The 20,044-nt window shown below is 44.6% G+C and overlaps 1 protein-coding gene across 2 annotated transcripts in view; it reads left to right on the top strand.

The window, feature by feature from the left end:
• SLC24A4 (solute carrier family 24 member 4) overlaps positions 1-20,044 on the top strand; it is a 165,605-nt gene that overhangs the window by 137,084 nt on the left and 8,477 nt on the right. For both annotated transcript variants that reach the window (XM_034992497.1, XM_034992496.1), the window contains exons 13-14: positions 16,001-16,167; positions 19,901-20,015. In XM_034992497.1, coding sequence (XP_034848388.1) covers positions 16,001-16,167; positions 19,901-20,015 — 282 coding nt within the window. The remainder of the gene's footprint in view (positions 1-16,000; positions 16,168-19,900; positions 20,016-20,044) is intronic.

Here is a 20,044-nt window from a genome sequence, read left to right as displayed (position 1 = left end):
GGAATGTTTAAGGCCAGAGGGCACGCCAGCGGTGGCGGGGGGTGGGGGTGGGGGTGGGCAATGAGCGTTCTTGACTTTCTCGGTGTTTCTGGGATTAACGGTCTCTAATTTCATGCTCCCTGGCGACTCCAAATTCAGACAAAGCCTTCAGAGGCTGGGCAATGAGCTCTGTACTTTCTGCTTTTCTCTGTTCTCCCCACAGTTCCTGGAAGTGGGTGAGGGGCAGCAGTTCCCTACCATCCCACAGAGGAGGCCGTGGAGGCTCAGAGAGGCTGACCGTCCACCCACTGCCACATAGTGGAGAGTGATGGGGGACAGAACAGCTCTCTCTGCTGGATGCCCTGAGATCCCTGAAGTGGGGTGCAGAGCTGACTAACTTGGGGTCTTTAGAACAAGGGCATTGATGCACCAACCTCAGATGACTTTCTAGCTCTGGGACCCATTTACATCCAGTCCCAGAGTTGGTCGTGGAGCATCCACAGAGCTCAATAGGGGCCATGGGCTCATTCCCAGAACTGGGATGGGGTCTCAGGGATCTGCGCCAGTCAGGGGAGCTCAGCCCCACCCCTTCTCTGTGGCCTGGGAGATCCTGGTCTGCGGGTTGGATCTGTGCCCTCTTCCCCATGAGGGCAGCTGCTTCTGTCGGGGAGCAGGAACAGGGTCCTAGTGGCCAAACCATGTTTCCTGACTGTGCCAGTGTCGGGGGGAGACCAAGCCAAGGCCTCTCCCTTGGAGAAGGCCTCCCAAAGACCTCATGAGCCCTTCAGGCCTCTACTCTGGACTGCCAGATACATCTCTCTGGGCCTTGAGTCCCTGTGTGCCCAGCCCTGCCTGCATCCTCATGTCAGCCTTCAGCAGGGCCTGCCTCTGACTTTGCTGAAGCTTAGTATGTACTTTCTCATCCTCCCTTCCATTCTTCCCCTCCCTCCCAGCCTCAGCCTGGCCACTCAGCATGATTGTAGTCCTGACCTCATCTGCTTCCTGTGGGGTCTCTGCTCGCCCCCTCTAGTGCCCTCAAGATCAAACCCCACCCTCCAGAGTTCAGGATGGGGTCCTTAAGAGGCTTTGGTGTTGGACTTCTGGGTCTGACAGTTCCTAGCTGTGTGACCTTGGGCACAGGGCCTTATCTCTCTGAGATTGTTCTCTGTAAAACCACCCAACCCAGTGCTTGACAATAGTACCTGTTAATGTGGTTGTTAACATCAACAATAGGTAAAATTTAGTGTTTACTCTGCACAAGGTGTTATTATAGACACATCATGTGTGTTGGCTCATTTTCAGTTTTATTTCAGTTCGTGTGAGGCAGGAACCATTGTGCTTCCCATTTTATAGATGAGAAAACAGATACAGAGAGGCTCCATACTTTCCCAAGTTCACACAGGTAGCATATGCCGCAGCTGGGGTTTGAATCTGGCAATCTAGGCACAGTTAACCGTGGAGCTGCTGTGCCTCTCGGAAAGCAATCCATTTCATGGTAAGTCTAAATTTAAGGATAAAACAAAAATGTATTAAAACCCAAAAATTATTCTGAAGTTCGTTTGCCCCAAGGAATAAGAAAACTTTAATGGCTCCCTTTCTCAAGAAGAATTTTCTGTTTAGATCACAGCCATAAGCTAAGGGTAGGAAGCTCTAGTTGGACAGTTGACACTTCTGCTGGCTGGCGTGTAGCAAAAGGACATCCACGGGCCTTGAAATCACGGGACTCAGAGGGCAGGCAAGCAATACAGCTCAGGGTTGTAGGTGTAGGACTCAGGATTTTTAAACTTTGAAGACCTGCATTCAATTCCTGGCACTACCTCTCAATTTCTGAGATGTTTAAGTCCCTGAATTTCACCAAACCTCAGTTTCTTTACCTATGAAATAGGGAAAATGTCCCCTAAAAGTTGACATGAAGAACAAAGAGAATGTGAAAATCACCTCCAATGTGTGAGGCGTGACACAAATGTTGGGTAATGGTGAGGTAGTCCGTCATCAATCCCCCCCTTGACAAGGCTCCATGTTCCCCTGCATTCCTCACTCCCCCACCCCGTCCCCGCCTCTCTACAAAGGCCAGCCTGGAGGCTCTGTCTCTAATTTTCTGTGAGATTTGGCACAGTTCATTAACCTTCATGGAACTCTTTTTTTCCTCTTTATAAAACTCATGGAGTTAACCAAATGAAACTTATGCCAGGAATGCAGTGTTGGTTCATCGTATGAAAAACAATACACCACGTTGTTAATAAAACCACATGATCATCTCAGTAGAGAAAAAGCACCTAACAAAATCCAACACTGTTTCTGGATGAAAAACCCCAGAACAAACTTGGGAATAGAAGCAGACTTCCTTAACCTGATAAAGGGCATCTACAGCTAACATCGTACTTCATGGTAAAAGACTGAAAGCTTTCCCTTTCAGACCAGGAACATGACAAAGATGTCACTCTCACCACTTCTATTCAACATTGTGCTGGAGGCTCTCGGCAGGACAAACAGGCAAGAAAAAATAAAAAGCATCCAGATTGGAAAGAAATATAAAACTATTCATAGATAACATGATCTTGCAAATAGAAAATCCTAAGGAATCCACAAAAAATTGTTAAGACTAAACTTGCAGGATACAAGAGCAATGTACAAATTTCAGTTATATTTTGGTATATTAGTAATTAACCTGAAAATGAAATTAAAACCATTTCATTTATAATAACATCAAACAGAATAAAATATTTAGGAATAACTTTAACAAAGGTAGTGCAAGACGTGCACACTGAACACTACAAAATATTGAGAGATATTAAAGATCTAAATGGAAAGACATCCAATGTTTATGGATAGGGAGACATCAAGGTCTTTTAAATGACACAAGTCCCCAAATTAATCTTCAGATTCAGAGCAATCAAAATCACCACTAGCTTTTTTTTTTGCAAGAGATTGATGGGCTAATCCTAAAATTCATATAGGGAGAATGTGGGAGGCCCCAAATAACCAAAACAATCTTGAGAAAGAACAGAGATGAAGGACTCACACTTCCTGATTTTAAAACCTACTACAAAGATGTAATCAAGACTTGTACTGGAAATAAGGACAGTAGTATAGATCAGTGGAATAGAATTGAGAGTCTTGAAATACACCCATACACTTAAAGTCAAGTAATTTTTGACAAGGGTGCCAAGACCATTTGATTGGGAAAGAAGAGTCTTTTCAAGAAATGGTGCTAGAAAGATGATCGCCACATTAAAAAAAAAAAAATCCCAAACTCACACTATATACAAAAGATAATTCAATACAAGACACAGACCTAAATGTAATAGCTAAAAATGCAAAACTCTTAGAGGAAAACAAGTGTCCATATTCATGACTTTGGGTTAGACCATGGAGTCTTAAATATAACAAAATCATAAGTAGCTGAAGGAAAGCATAAATTGCACTTCATCAAAACTTAAAACTTTTGTGATTTATAGGACACCGAATGTGAGAAGACAACTCCTAGAATGGAATGAAACATTTGTAAATCGTATTTCTGGTAAGGATCTAGTATCCTGAATATATACAGAACCCTTAGAACTCAACACTGGAAAGACAACCTAATTTTAAAAATGGGTAGAGGATTTGAATAGACCATTCTCTAAAGAAGATATACAAATAGTAAGTCCACGTTAGAAGATGCTTAACATTATTAGTCGTCAGGGAAATGCAAATCAAAACCGCAGTGAGATACCACTTCACTAGAATGGCTAGATTCAAAAAGAGACAGCAATGTGTTGGTGAGGATTTGGACCCATTGGAACCGTCAAACGCTGCTGTTGGAAATGTAAAATGGTATGCCTCTTGGGAAACAGTCTATCAGTTCCCCCAAGAGTTAAACGTAGAGTCACTATATGGTGCAGCAATTCCACCCCTACTTGTATGCCCAGGAGGAATGAAAACCTATGTCTACACAAAAACTTGCGCGTGAATATTCATCGCATCAATCATGGTAGCCAAGAAGTAGCAACAATCCAAATATCAATCGAGTGATGAACGGGGAAGCAAACTGGTGTATCCATACAATTGAATGTTATTCATCCATACAAAGGAAGGAAATACTGCTGTGTGCTGCAACATGGATGAAATTTAAAAACATGTAAGTGAAAGGCAGACACAGAAGCCTACGACCATGATTCCATTTATATGGAATGTCCAAAATAGGTCAGTCTGGTAGAGACAGATTAGTGGTTACCAGAATTTGAGAGAGGAGGGGAATGGGGAATGATTGCTTATGGGTACAAGTTTTCTTTTGGAGGTGGTGAAAAGCACGTGGGAATTACATAGTGGTGATTGGCTACACAGCTTTGTAACATATGAAAACCCACTAATTATACACTTAAATGGGTGAATTTTTAATGTTAATTATATCTCAATTGCTTTTAAATATAGAGCTGATCAGAAGTGGTGGTACCCAGAGTGTGGTCCCAGCACAGCAGCACGTAGGAACTTGTTAGAAATGGAAATTCTTGGGCCCCTCTTCCAGACCTGCCAAACTATTAGCTCTGGGGGGGACAGGAGCATCTAATGAGCTCCCCAGGGAATTCAGATTTAAACTCACGGTTGAGGACCACTGGCCTAGAGCTACAATCCCTAGATCTTGTAGATGCCCCTCATTTCAGGGTTCATGAATATGTCGATCATGCAGTGACAAAGCCCTGCACACCACAAGTTAACCACTCCCTTAGTTGGAGTGCCTAGTACGCCATCCAAATTAATCTGTTGAAGTTTTTCATCAACAACTGCATCCGTTCTTAATTTTTGCTTCCAGTATGATTAGCCATCTGTTTTGTTACAGTTTATTTTAAAGATTTTTTTTTCACATAATTGTAATTTTCTACTTCAAAAGGAAAACCCGAGAGCTTAGTGACACAAACGACTGAAGCCCTTCTTTCACTTGTGTTTGCACATCAGTCAGAGTCCATGAGGAGCATCTCTCAGATGTCCCTGACATTGAACTTGAGGGAAAAGCAGTGAGGGCCCGCAGGGACTCCTGGTGGAGGTGGTAGGGGAGATATCCCTAGGTATAGACACTGTCCCATTACCCCTGTCGCTACCCGCCCCAAACTCATTTCACCCATGAATTAGTCCAGACTCTCTCTTTTTGAGAGAGAGGGCATGTGCATGTGGGGGGTGGGGGGAGGGGCAGGGAACAGAGGGAGAGGAAGAGAGAATCTTAAGCAGGCTCCACACCCAGCTTGGAGCCTGACACAGGGCTCAATCCCATGACCCTGAGATCATGACCTGAGCTAAAATCAAGAGTCAGACGCTCAACCGACTGAGCCACCTAGGTGCCCCAGTCCATACTCTTAATGTTAGAGAAACCCAATTCAGGCTGATTTAAGCCAAAAAGCCCACTGTGGCAAGTTCACTGGGAGAATCTACCTTCAGGCAGAGTTGAACATTGGGCTCAGATGGTTACAGAATACTGTCCGTCTGTGCTTTCCCTGGGTTGGCTTTATCCTTGGGCAGCTTGCAGAGATGGCCACCAGCCACCAGCCATCTGGGCTGACATCCCATTGGGTTAATTCAGTGCACAGGTGGTACCTCTGAGTTAAGGATTGCATTCAGCCGCATGTAACAGAAAATTCAAGTGACAGAACCTTTGCCTCAAGGAATTTTTGTTACCTAACAAGAAGCCCTGAGTCTTGCAGCTCTGTCCTATCACCAGTTTCCATTTCTGTTCCTCCATCCTTAGTGGCTGGCTTTTGTCTTCAAGGTTGCCAGTTGGTCCTGGAGCTCCAGGGTGCCCATGTCCCACCCAGGAACAAGGAGGAAGACAAAGGGCAGGAGACACATGTCACTAAAGCTTGTCTCTTTTTAAAGATTTCATTTATTTGAGAGAGCAAGAGAGGGGGCATGAGCAGGGGGTGGGGGGGCAGTGGGGATGGAGAAGAAGAAGCAGATTCCCCGCTGAGCAGGGAGCCCAACAAGGGGCTCAATCCGGGGCGCCTGGGTGGCTCAGTTGGTTAAGCGACTGCCTTCGGCTCAGGTCATGATCCTGGAGTCCCGGGATCGAGTCCCGCATCGGGCTCCCTGCTCGGCAGGGAGTCTGCTTCTCCCTCTGGCCCTTCCCCCTCTCATGTGCTCTCTCTCATTCTCTCTCTCTCAAATTAATAAATAAAATCTTTAAAAGAAAAGGGGGGGGGGCTCAATCCTAGGACCCAAGGATCGTGATCTGAGTCACCCAGGCGCTCCGAAAGCTTGTTTCTTATCACAATAATATTCACTTTCCTGGAAGCTCCGCCATATAGACTTCCAAATAGATCTCTTTGTTACAGCTGTGACCTCTCCTACCTGCAAGGAAGCCTAGAAAATTAAGATTTTTAGCTGGAAAATGACTCTCGCAAGCAAAATAGGGTTCCTCTAATAAGAAAGGGACAATGGATATTAGAGGCAGATATTCCTGGCAAAATCCCCAGGGTTGACTCTCTAGTCATGTGCCCAGCCCCAAACCTGTGTAAACCTCCTAGTGGCAAGGGTGTTGTCTTATTCACTGTTGGATTCCCAGTACCTAGAATAGTGCCAAGTCCAGAGAATGCACACGCCACGTATTTATGGGATGCGTGATTAGCCACGCTTGACTCACACCCGAAGAGCTAGGAGGTAGAGTCAGCCCTCCAAACCACGTGAGCTGATGTGGGATGGAGGGTTGGCTCCCTAAAGGAACATTAGCTTGCTGTTACCAGTAGAGGAATGGATGCTGGCCAGATAAGAACAGTGCATGCCCAGTACAACCCAGAAGTGCTCAGACTTGCCAATTTTTAGATATCACGCAAACTACTCATCCAGGAGCACAAACTAACCAATGCAAACTAACCAATCCAGATCCCAGTACTCTAAACCACCTCCTCTGTCTGCCTCTCCCACTCCAGGAGGCGGTATTCCTCTGCCCCCCATCCCCCCAGGGTCAAGTACCAGATAACTAGAGATGGCCTCTAGCCCCCAGAGCCTGCTAAAATTATTCAAACTAGCCAATCCAAAGCCTTCCTACTCTGCCTTGTCTTTTCACGTGGAAATCTCAATAAAGGCTCCTGCCCATGCTTTCCTCCTGCTCCTCCTGCCTCCTGACCAACCCAGGTGCTTCTTCCTGTGACTCAGCATGGCATACCTTGCCTCCTGTTTCTAGGGATCTGTGAATATGAAAACTTTTTTCATGACGATTATTTTTGTCTGCGCGTCTTAACCATACCTGATTAAAACCAATGCTAGGTGCATTTTACAGCACACTAGATGTGGGTTTGGTAAGATAATATGTATTTGGGAATAGCCTCAGACCTTGAATCTTGGTAGGACTCAGGAATCTGTTAGCAATCCCCCCCCCCCGCCCCCCGCCGCCGCCGCCCCGCCAAGGTGATGTGGATGATCAGCAAGAACTGAAAACCAATGATCTAGTCTCATCCTCTCACTTCGCAGATGTGAACGCTGGGGGCCAGGCTGGTGGACATGTCAGGAGACCACATCCTGGGGCAGGAGGTTGTGTGGTGAGCACAGAATTAAAACAAGGAGTGAGATGCTTCCAGCCAGGAAGAAAAGCCCCTCCTACAGCAGGGTGGTTCCTGTCTTCTTAACTCTATTGCTTAGGACCCTTTGGTTGCAAGTAACAAGTGAGCTAGAGCTCACCTGAGCAAGAAAGGGAATTTTATGAGAAAGGTACATAGGTGTTTCCTGGATCTGGTGCAGGTGGGTCTCAGGACCAAGCAGAGCCAGGAAACACAGGATCGGGCCGGCCCCTCTCTCCCTGTCCTCTTCCTTGTCCCTGTGTAAGCCCTTGCCCCTCAGACTTGCTTCCTCTGCCTGTCCTATCCTCACTTCACAATTCCACCATGCACACTGTCGTCGGTCCCAAGTTCAATGTCCTGGGAAACAAACTGTGATAACGGAGTGTGATTGGAACTACCCTTGGGCCAGTCACAGGCAGGAGCACAAACATGGCTGGCAGAAAATAGCCCCCCTGATTGGGATCGCTGCCAGAGTTGTCCCAGAAATCTCAATCCGAACTCCTGTGCCCAGCAGGGCCTGGGATGGTGGTTCCAGGACATTGGCACCTCCTTTCCCCAGGCAGTTGTGACTGCGTTCTCTGTTTCTACTCCAGTAACAAATCCTCGTGATGTGTTCTGTTCTCTTGGAGAAGTTCAGGAAATTTCTCATTTCATTGGCATGATCTAGGGAAATCCTCTCCAGGGAAAAGGCTTTCAAATGGGAATTCTCACGTCTGCTATGTGAGATTTTAAAAATTCGTTTTTATTTCTGATGGTGTTTTTCCTATTCTTGTCCCTATGTCCTGGGTGGTCCTTGGCCTCCCGTTCATTTCACACGTACTGGGGCTCTGCTGAGAGCACAAGCGTGTAAGGATCTAGCAGGTCCCTGCCTGTGGGCAGCTCAAACTCTGGCTTCAAAACTCATCCCAGTGACTGTGTCACCCAAGCCAACATAGAGAGCCGTGGTCTCCCTAAAATATCCAGAACTGGCTCCGGATTAGTAGTTCCAATAGTAATGGTGAGGGGTGCACTGACCGATACTCTCTTGTTCCCAAGCCCCCAGTTTGCTATTATCACCCCCATTCTAAAGTAAGAAAAAGGTTTGGGGGACTGCTTGCCCTGTGATCCGTAGCTGATGAGTTACCCAGTGGGATTTGACCCCCATGTCAGATGCCAGAGCTTTGCCCACTGCCTGTCTTGTCTCTGGCCTTTAGTTATTGCACTTCATACCCAGCAGTCAGGGAACAAAACAGTAAATAAAGTGCTGAATTACACAGTGCAAGCCGTTAGCAAATAGGACAGCGTGTCACCTCCTGCTAATCGTATGCTCCAGACGAGTGCAGAAGGCACCCAAAGCTGTTACCAGCTGTTTTTGCACCCTGTCCTGGAAAAGTGTAGATGGGGGATTCGGGCAGTGAGGCCCTAGGTCAGCTTCGCTAGTTTCAATAGCTCACAAATATCCTTAAAAGTCAAAGCAGCCAAAGAAGAAAGAGATCACCATGGACTGAGTTAATGAGGAAAGGCTTTCCAAAAGCGTCAGAACAATGGGGGAGGCTGCAGATAGAGGGTGGGGGGTTCAGGGGGGAGGAGTGGGGGGCATAGCATGAGCCCCGTGGAAGTTTTCCACATATGACCATGATGTGTAGCAACAACTATTTCACGCACAAGTATCTATAAAAGGGAAACAGAAGTCTCGTAGAATAATATTTAACTCTTACTATATACCCTAACACTATTATTTACTTCTTTTAAAGAATATGCTAGTTGCCATTCACTTAATTGCTCTCACAGTCCATTAATGGATCGCCTCCAACAGTTGAACAACGCAGCAGAACAGGTCTGATGGAGCATTGTTTTATAGAAAACAATGGTGGGCCCTGAGGCTTGCCGGCTGGGTGGGGCCGGCTCAGGGTAGATGTCCAAACCAGATGTGAAACCCATACCAGGCAAAAACAACACAATTTCGTGTCTGTGAAAATAAGAAAATGATCTTCGTGCTGTGGCGTTTGTATATATCTCCAAAGATGCTCCCGGGCACTTAAATGTTCAGGGTTACAATTCCCCGAAGTGGATTCTTCCCGCATATATGGAGTTTTAGGTCAGTTGTGGAGAGGCCCTGCGGCCTAGATGGATGGGGGTGTGGGCTGACAAGGGAAGAGCCAGGAATTTTGGACAATCCAATCAGGCAGGAAACCTCTCTGCTCTTTTTGCAAGGATTACAAGGCACAGAAATGTATGTAGAGAAAGAACTGGGAAGGCAGATGTCTTTCTGATGAAGTTTCTAGGATGAATATGTGAATGGATTTGCCAATTTTTGAGCTAACCATAGTCTGTTGGTTCATTATTATAAGCAGGCTGGGTGTTTTTTTCTTAGTAAATATGCTTTTAATGATTTAGGAAGATTCAAGCCCAGATGTACAGAGCTAACACAGCTCCTGCCAGCCTACTTTGCAGTTTTTTTATTGAGACATAATTCATTTTATCATGAAATTCACCCTCATGAAGTATCTAGTTCAGTGGTTTTTAGTGTATTCACAAAGTTGTTCAACCATTATTATATAATTCCAGAACGTTTTTTTTTTAAGATTTATTTTTTTAGAGAGTGCACATGCGTGCACAAGTGGGCGGGGCAGAGGGAGAGACGATCCCAAACAGACTCCATGCTGAGCGCAGAGCCTGACGCAGGGCTCAATCTCACAACCCTGAGTGAGATCACGACCTGAACTGAAACCAAGAGTCAGATGCTTAACCGACTGTACCACCCAGGCTCCCAATTCCAGAAAATTTTCATTTCTCCGCCCCAAAAACCCCACATCCATGAACAATCACTCCCACCCCCCCAACTATTGATTTTTCTGTCTCTGTTGGATTTGCCTATTCTAGACATTTCATATAAACAGAATCACATAACGTGGCCTTTTGTGTCTGGTCTCATTCATTTTGCAAGTTTTCTAGGTTCATCCATGTTGTAGCATGGGTGGGTACTTCATCCCTTTTTATGGATGAATAACATTACATTGTGTTTATATGCTGCATTTTGTTCATTCATTGATGGATGTTTGGGTTGTTTCTACTTTTTGGCTATTATAAGTAATGCTGATATGAGCATTTGAGTACAAATTTTTGTGTGGGCATATTGAGGAACTGCCAAACTATTTTCCAAGAGGCTGCATGCGCCATTTTACATTCCCACCAGCAGTGTATGAGGGTCTGCATTTTCCCATATCTTTGCCCATATTATTATCTGCCTTTTTTGGTATAGTCATACTTGTGGGTACAAAGTAGTTTTATTTGCCATTTCTTAATGACTAAAGATGTTGAGCTCCTTTTCACATACTAATTGGCTATTTTTATATTTTCTCTGGAGAACCATCTATTCAAATCCTATGCCTATTTTTCAGATTGGGATTTTTTTTATTGTCGAATGATGAGTTCTTTACATATTCTGCAAACTAGACCTTTATGTGATTTCCAAATATTTTCTCCTATCGTGTGGATTGTCTTTCACTTCCTTGACAGTGTCCTTTGCAGCTCAAAACTTTTAAATTTTGGTAAAACCCAGTGTATCTATTTTTTTCTTTTGTTTGTGTTTTTTGGTGTCTTTTAAGAAACCGTTGCCTGATCCAGTGTCATGAAGAGCTGTGCCTTCATGTTCATCTAAATGTTATAGTTTCACCTCATATTTAGATCTTTAATATGTTGAGTTAATTTTTGTATGTGGTGTGAGGGAGGGGTCTAATTTCATTCTTTTGCATGTGGATAGGTTGTCCCAGAACCATTTGTTAAAAAAGACTGTCCTTTTCCTATTGAATAGTCTTGACACCCTTTTTAAATATCAATTCATCTTAAATGGATGAGTTTATTTCTGGACTCAAAATCCTCCTCCACTGATTTATAAATCCTTATGCCAGTAGCATACTCTCTTGATTGCTTGTAGCTTTGTATTAAATTCTAAAATCAGGGCATGTAAGTCCTCCAACTTTGTTGTTCTTCCAGGATTAGTTTGGCTATTCTGGGTCTCTTGCATTTCCATATAACTATTAGAAACAGCTGGTCAATTTCTATTAAAAAAAAAAGGTCAGCTAGGATTTAACAGGGATTGCATTGAGTCTGTAGATCAGTTTTGGGGGAGCATTTCCATTTTAATATTAAATCTTCTGATCCAAGTACAGAATAGCTTTCCATTTATTTAAGGCTTTTTAAATTTCCTTCAATGTTTGTTTGGTAGTTTTCAGCATATAAATCTTATACATCTTTTGTTACATTTATTCCTAAGGGTTGTTTTTGTTTTGTTTTGTTTTGTTGGCTGCTATCGTAAATGGAACTGGTTTTCTTAATTTCATTTTTGGATTGTTCATTGTCAGCATGTAGAAATACAACCTTATTTTGTATATTGATCTTCTTATCTTGCAACTTGGCTAAATTGATTTACTGTAATAGTTTTTTGTGTGTATGTGGACTTTTTACAACGTTCTCTCTACAAGAGAGATCATGCCATATACAAATAGGGATAGTTTTACTTTCTCTTTCCAAGCTGAATGACTTCTTTTTCTTGCCTAGTGTTCCTGGCTAACGCAGTACCATATTGAATAGAAATGATCAGAGCAGACATCCTCATCATGTTGAAAGCTTTCAGTCTTCCGCCATTAACTGTGATGTTAGCGGTGAGGGTTTTATAGATGCCCTTTATCAGGATGAAGAAATTCTCTTCTCTTCCTAGTTTGCTGAGTGTTTTGAAAAGGTGTTGAATTTTGTTAAATGCCTGTCTTTTTCTTTTTGCCTCAGTGGACATGATTATGCAGGGTTTTTTTCCCCCTTATTCTATTGACATGGTATACTGGATGGTTTAAATTTCATATTTGAACCAAGCCTGCATTCCTGGGATAAATCCCACTTGGTCATGGTACATAATCCTTTTTATATGTTCGCTGGATTCAGTTTGCCAGAATTTTGTTAAAGATTTTTGCATCTATATTCATAAGGGATATTGGTCTGTGTTTCTTTTCTCTTGGTGTCTGGCTTTGCTACCAGGATAATTCTGGCTTCATGGAGTGAATGGGGAGCTGTTCCTTTCTGTTCTACCTTTTGGAAGAGTTGTGAAGGATTCATGCTAAATCTTTTTTAAACATTTGGTAGACATCTGGTCCTGGCCTTACTTTAAGGAAAGTTTTTCTGTTTGTTTATTTTGTTTGTTTGTTTTTTTACTATGTCAATCTCTTGTTATAAGTCTTACTGGATTTTTTTTTTCTTTTTTAGTCAGGTTTGGTATCTTTATCTTTGTAGGATGTTGTCTGTTTCATCTAGGTTATGTAATTTGTTGGCACACTATTGTTCATAGTATTTCTTTAATAATTCTTTTTATTTCTGTGAGGCACGTAACTGTCATCCTCTTTCATTCCTGATTTTAGTAATTTGAGTCTTCTTTTTTTTTTTCATGGTCAGTCTAGTTAACAGTTTGTCAATTTCATTGATCTTTTATTTTTTTAAAGATTTTATGTATTGAGGGAGAGAGAGAGAAAACAAGTGGGGGGGAGAGGGAGAGGCAGGCTCCCCACCGAGCAGGGAGCATGATGGGGGACTCAGTCCCAGGACCCTGACATCATGACCTGAGCCAAAGGCAGACGCTTAACCAACTGAGCCACCCAGGCACCCCTCATTGATCTTTTTAAAGAACCAACTTTTATTTTCATTGATTTTCTTTTTTTAAAAAATTCTATTTTATTCCACTTTAATCTAGATTATTTCTTTTCTGGGGCTTACTTTGCTCTTTTTTTTTTTTTTTTTGTCTTAAGGAGGAAGATTAGGTCATTGATTTAAGCTCTTTCTTCTTTTTTAGTATGGTCATTTATAGCTATAAATGTCTAAGCACTGTTTTTCCTGCATCCCATAAGTTCTGGTATGTTGTGTTTTCATTTTCATTCATTTCAAAGTATTTTCTAATTTCCCTTGTGATTTCTTTTTTGACCTATTGGTTATTTAGGAGCATGTTCTTTAATTTCTGCATATTTGTGAACTTCTAGTTTTCCTTCTGTTACTGATTTCTAAGTTTTTTCCATTGCAGAGTGGTTGTAGGACATACTTCATGTGACTTAAATCCTTCTAAATGTATCAATGCTTGTTTTTATGACCTGAGGTGTTGTTTATCCTGAAGAATGTTTTATGTGAGCTTGAGAATAATGTATATCCTTCTTGAATGTATATGTTAATGTTTTTCATCAGATTTGGGAACTTTCTGAATGTGAGTTCTTCGGGTATTTTTCCTGCATTTTTTTCCCTTTTTCTTTCTGTTTCTGAAACTAGATCATCTCAGCTGGCCTATCCTCAAGGTCATTGATTGATTTCTTCTTCCTGCTTAAATCTGCTGTTGAGCCCCAACAGTGAATTTCTCAGTTATTTTACTTTTCAACTCCAGAATTTCTCTTGGTTCTTTTTTATGGTTTTTACTTCTTTATTGATAGTCTCTGGTGAGAAATCATTCTCTCCTCTTTAGTTTTTTTAGACATTTTGTGAATATGTTTAAAACAGCTAATATAAAGTCTTTGTCTAGGGGCACCTGGCTGGCTTGGTCAGAAGAGCGTGCTACTCTTGATCTTGGGGTCATGAGTTTGAGCCCCACGCTGGGTGTAGTAGAGATTACTAAAATGAATGAATAAATGAGTAAATAAGTAAATAAACAAACTTTAAAATAATAATAAAAAGTAGGGCGCCTGGGTGGCTCAGTTGGTAAAGCGACTGCCTTCGGCTCAGGTCATGATCCTGGAGTTCCTGGATCGAGTCCCGCATCGGGCTCCCTGCTCGGCGGGGAGTCTGCTTCTCCCTCTGACCTTCCCCCCTCTCATGTGCTTGCTCTCTCTCATTCTCTCTCTCTCAAATAAATAAATAAAATCTTTAAAAATAATGATAATAATAAAAAGTAAAGTCTTTGTCTAGTAAATCCAATGTCTGTAATTCCTCAGAGGTAGTTTAGACTGATTTTTTTTTTCCTGTGTATGGACCATACTTTCTTCTTTCTTTGCATGTCTCATAATTTGATGTTATTGTTGGAAACTGGCCATTTAAAATAATATAGTTTGACAATGCTAGAAATCATATTCTTCTCCCTTCCCAGGGCTGCTTGTCACTGCTATTTATTGCTGTTGTTTGTTTAGTCACTGTTTTCAGGTAATTCTGTAAAATTTGTCTTCTTCATTGTGTGTGGACACGGAAATATCTGCTAGGTTCTCTTAAGGTCATCTAATGATTGCACAGAGATTTCCTTAGATGCCTGGACCAAGTAAGTCTTCCAGTCTTTGCCGTTAAGTTCTGTGTGTGTTTGGGGACACACCTTCAACACTGAGGCAGATAGTTCACAAATCTACCTTAGTTTTTACTTTCTTACTTGCTCAGAGCCTCAACATTAGGCAGAGGTGAAAGCTTAGGGCATCCTCAAATCTTTACTGAGCATGCAAATATCAGCGGGCACAGCCCTATGCATACTCATGGTCTTTTAGATTCCCAAATATGTGGGAGCTTTGCAAAGCCCTCTATAGATATCCCATTCCCCAGTTTTGCCTTTTAAGCTGTTTGGCCAGTTCATTGTTTGTCTCAACTGTTACCCAACCACCTTGGACAGTGTGATGTTGAACAGTTGCCTCTGATTGTTTTCAACAAATGCCCCAAGGAAAATGCTATTCACACTGGCTGAGCTCTGATTCAGGAAAAATAAAGACAGCCTTGAAAGTGGGATCTTCCAGAAAACCACCAGAGAGGTCAAATAAAGCCAGTTCTCTGAGAATGGACTTGGAAGAAGCTTCAGCCCTGCCCCCTGTGGTGGATGCCAGGATGCTGGCTCTCAAGGCGACTCCAGAGCTGGTGGAAGGGACTGGAAAATAAAGCAAGTTAAAACTCCACAAAGCTCACTGTTCTCAATGAGATCCTGCCAATTTTCTTAAGGAAACTCTGCTGGAATTACTACATGCCTTTGGTTAATTTCCAAAGTTCTGAAAAAGGCTGATTCTGACCATTTTTGCCCGTGTTCTCATTGCTTTGTGGAGGAGAGAATCCTCAGAAGTCCGTCCTCCATGATTTCATTGGCGTGGCCAACAAGCTAATTTTGAGCCTGCATGTGCCCACCGTACTCAGTGGCTAATTAAGGACACTATGCTTGCACCCAGTGGCTTAGTGAGGCCACTTTTCCATGGTTGAATTGTTTGTGGATTCTGTTGGTAGGGGCCAGTGGGGTCACGCCTGCCAGCCAGACACTGAGTATTTTAGTCTTGTATCTACAACAAGCAGAGTATATGACCTTGGAACAAAGGAGCTGAGATTTCCAGAGTACTAACTATATGCCACAGTGTGTGCTGGGTCTTTTTTGTACATTATATCATGTCATTCTTGCAACAACCAAGAAAGAAAATGTTTCCGTTTAATGGATGAAGAAACTACTAAAACACAAAGTGATAGGCAGGTAGACTAGTAGGTGTGTAACCTGGTATATGTTTCTCTCCTCCCCCTTCTGGCTCCACCCCATCCCACTGCAGAGGCAAGAGGGGACAAAGCCAAGTGGGTGTTCACCTGGCCACTCATCTTCCTCCTGTGCATCACCATCCCCAACTGCAGCAAGCCCCGCTGGGAGAAATACTTCATGGTCACCTTCATCACCGCCACGCTGTGGATCGCTGTCTTCTCCTACCTAATGGTGTGGCTGGTGAGTGGCGGAAGCGGGGGTGGGCCGTACAGACAGCCCCTGCCCAGCACCTGCTGGAGGTGGGAGAGCTGGGTTCAAGAGCGACCTCAGACACGGTGGTGCCACCTTGAGCAAGTCGCCTCCCTTTGCAGACGTTGGCTTATTTCTCAGTAGAAGGGGGTTTCAGCAGAGGTGCCTGGGGCTGTGCTTGGCACCAGGGATACCCGGATAGACACAGCATGGCACTGACGTTCAAGGCAAGCGTGGGAGCAGGAGAAGAGATTCTGAGATCCGCTGCTCAGGTGCGATGGGAAAAGGAATATGGCGGGAAGATCTCTGGAGAGCTAGTGCCTAGTCCCCCTTCCTTTCCAGGGCCCCTGGGGGAAGGTGAGGGAGACAAGTCAGTGGGAGAGGAACACAAGGCAGTCTTTTCTGTAACCCCTACCAATAAACTCATTTGGTCCTCATAACAACCCAGTGGGATAGGGGTTTTTATTTTGCCCATTTTACAGATGAGGAAACTGAGGCATCCAGATTGAGTAATTGGCCCAGTTGCACAATTATCAACTATTATACGATTAGTTACATAATCAGTAAATTCTAGAGTTGGGCTCCTGAGTCCATGATCTCAATGACTATCCCGAAATGCCCCTCAATTTCTTATGGAGTTTTCAGATGCCATTTGGACTGAAGTTTTGCAGGCAGAGAGGCTTTGGCATAGCTCTTTGTAAGCACCTCTGACCACGCGTGACAGCTCCCTGTACAAACCTTTCATTGGCTGTGGGTGGGGGGCGGTAAGCAGGAGCCCCTTTCCCCGTTGCTCCGTGTACCACCCTGTGGGGAGGGGAGGGCTGTGGGGTCACATGGAAATGCATTTGAATCCTAGATCTCCCACTTACCAGCCGTGAAACTCGGCAGGTGACTCAGCTTCCATGAGCCACGGTCACCCCCTCTGCAGAAGGGGGACGACCGTCCCCATCTCACAAGTTCATGGGGAGGATGGAGTTCTCTGCTCAGGCTTTGTGGTTCGAGTTGGCAGCATGTCTGATCGATCGTAACTATCGATAGCAACTGTTTTCACCATGAGATACAGCCAGGGCTGCGTCCATGCTTTGTCCAGACAAAGGTTAAAATCCTCATAGATGCCGGTGTGTGTGTGTGTGTGTGTGTGTGTGTGTGTGTTGGGGTGTGGGAAGAGTTGAAAACAGCTACTATCCAAACCCCCAAGTAGAGGATAATCAAGGATCACGAAAACGATGCCTTATGCGAATTGCCCTTGTAAATGGACATTTTTCAGAGAAGGTTAACACCAGCCCATCTTTATATTTGATAGAAGGATCCAGGGAATTCTCTTACTGAAGTACATTCCCAAAACAACACTGTAAGGGAAAAAAAGTATTGCATGACATCTGAGGAGTAGGTATGAGAATTAGGAAAGATCAAATTAATGAATGGGTGAAACTTTCTCTTCTCCAGTTACTGGAAACAACAGTATTATGAAATCAGCTCTGCTCATTCGCTGTGAGGCCAGATGTTTAACGACACTCACATCCCCATGACCTCGAGTCAGCCCACCTGCACTTCTTAAAGTAGAGAGAGTCTGGAAGTAGCTTGCCTGGGGTCACAGGAACTGCTTGGCTGGGGCACCCTTACCTGTGGCTTTGAACTTCAGCCCGCCTCAGTTTGGGGGAAATGGAATGACCCTGATGGTAGAAATTGGTCAAGACGATAGCACCCCATGTTAGCCTTCATTTGGGGCCATGAGCTTGCTTTCCTTGTGACCTGATGGGGGCCGCCAGGGAGCAATGGCATCTCATCTGCCCACCCCTTACTCTTACCACCTTTTATATCTCTCACCCCTAAGGCTTCAGGGAAAACAATTCTTGAATGTCAGTGTGAAGGGAGGGACCTTGGAAAGGGATCGTCCTGCCCAGCACCCTTGCACCACTGGGGAGACTGAAAGCCAGAGGGGGGCCACGACTTCCACAAGGTTGCACAGATAGCCCCAGAGCTCTGGACTCAGTTCTGCTCCCCTATCGGAAGCCTGAGTATCAGGTGGGCTCAGAGGGCCCAGGGCTAGAGTCCGGGGCAATGCCACACACAGGCGGCATCTCTAGTCTGAAGCACCCTGGATGGTGTGTGCACGCACGCACACACACACACACACACACACAAGACCTTCCTTCTGTTCTTCCATCCTTCAGCTTCTTAGCCACGTAGTTCAGTGATTTAAGGGGGGGAATGGAGGCATCCCCCATAATGCCAAAATAACCCAGGCTCCTGTATTGACGACGTCTGGCATCCCCCAAAGAAAGCCTGTCAGCCACGGCCTGGTTGTACTTGTGGAGATCTCGTTCATGGCCAAGGTAGACTGAACATTGCTGGATCAATGGTTCAGTTTTGCCCTCCTCGGTGTCTGAAAGAGAAGGGAAACATACATCTGTGAACATCTTGCACAGGCCAGGCACTGTCATCTCACATTTTCTCACTTAATCTTTATTAGCAAGCCCATTTTGCAGATGAGGAAACTGAGGCTCAGAGAAGCAAACCAGCTTCTCCTAAATCACACAACCATTCGCTAGGATTGGAGCCATCAGTCGAGATGCGAACAACCGTAAGAGGTGCCACGGTTCCCATTGTAGAGATGGGAGGGAGGGCAAGCCAGAGCTAATGGGGTTACCCAAATGCTTCTAGGGCTTTCCATCTGGCTCCTGCTCAGGGCGCCAGCCATCTCTCGAGTGTCAGGAATTTCTCAGTAGAGTGTGTGACTGCATCAGGATCCTTTGATCCGAAAGTTCTATTTCTTGGAGCTTTTCCTAAGAAGGCAGTAAGATAAGGACCCAAAGATGTACACACAAGGTGCATGATATTGAGGTAGGAACATGGCCTTTAAAGTCAGTAAGACCTGGCCCAGAATCCCTGCTCCACCGCTCACCAGCTTCTTGCCCACAGGCAATGCTGCATAACCTCTCTGAGCCTCAGTTTCCCTGGGCGTAAAATAACTGTAACCACAGTGCCCCCTCACCAGTGGGTGGTGATAATAGAGTACCTGAGATTGTATACGCAACATACCTGGGAAAGCACCTGGTATACAGTATGTGCTCAATACACGTTATATGCTGTGAGGTCGTAGGAGCAAAGAAAGAGACCACCTCACTGTCCGATGGTGAGGGATTGGCTAGAACCATTCAGCCACGCCATGAAATCTATGGGGGGCCACCATAGATCCAACCCAGCATGGACCCCCACACATCGGTTTGAAATAGTATCAAAGATGATGACACGAGGTGGAAGGGTATCCACAGCGTCTAACACACACACACACACACATACACACACCCCCACCCACCCACCCACCCACCAAAAAGAAGGTCAAGGATATATTCTAAAGCAAGAGTTTTCAAGTGTGGTTCCCAGACCAGTAGCCACCTGGGAACTGGGTAGGAACGTAAACTCTCGGGCTTCACCCCAGGCCTCCTGAATCAGAAACATGGGGGGCGGGGGGAGCAGTCTGCATTGTAACCAGCCCGCCAGAGGCTTTTCCACGGGCTCGAGTTTGAGAACCATGGGCTGACAGAAAAGGCTAATAGTGGTCGTCTGTGGGTCTTGTTTTTATTTTCCTTCAGTTTCTAAATGTTTTAAAACAGCAAATAGAACAGCAGTCCTACGTTCCAGTTAGAAGCACTGGGAATAAGCAAAGGTCCTGGGTATTCCTCCCGGAGTTCATGTCCCCCCCCCCCCGACTCTTCTGCAGGTGACAATTATTGGATACACGCTTGGGATCCCCGATGTCATCATGGGCATCACTTTCCTGGCAGCGGGCACGAGTGTTCCAGACTGCATGGCCAGCTTAATCGTGGCGAGACAAGGTAAGGGTGGTGCCCCTCCAGCTGTGAGC

This window comes from Mirounga leonina, unplaced genomic scaffold (genome assembly GCF_011800145.1).
Source record: "Mirounga leonina isolate KUSES-001 unplaced genomic scaffold, KU_Mleo_1.0 Mir_82, whole genome shotgun sequence".
Lineage (NCBI taxonomy): Eukaryota > Metazoa > Chordata > Mammalia > Carnivora > Phocidae > Mirounga > Mirounga leonina.
The sequence above is the reverse complement of the archived record's forward strand: the minus strand, read 5'-3'. Positions and strand labels throughout refer to the sequence as shown.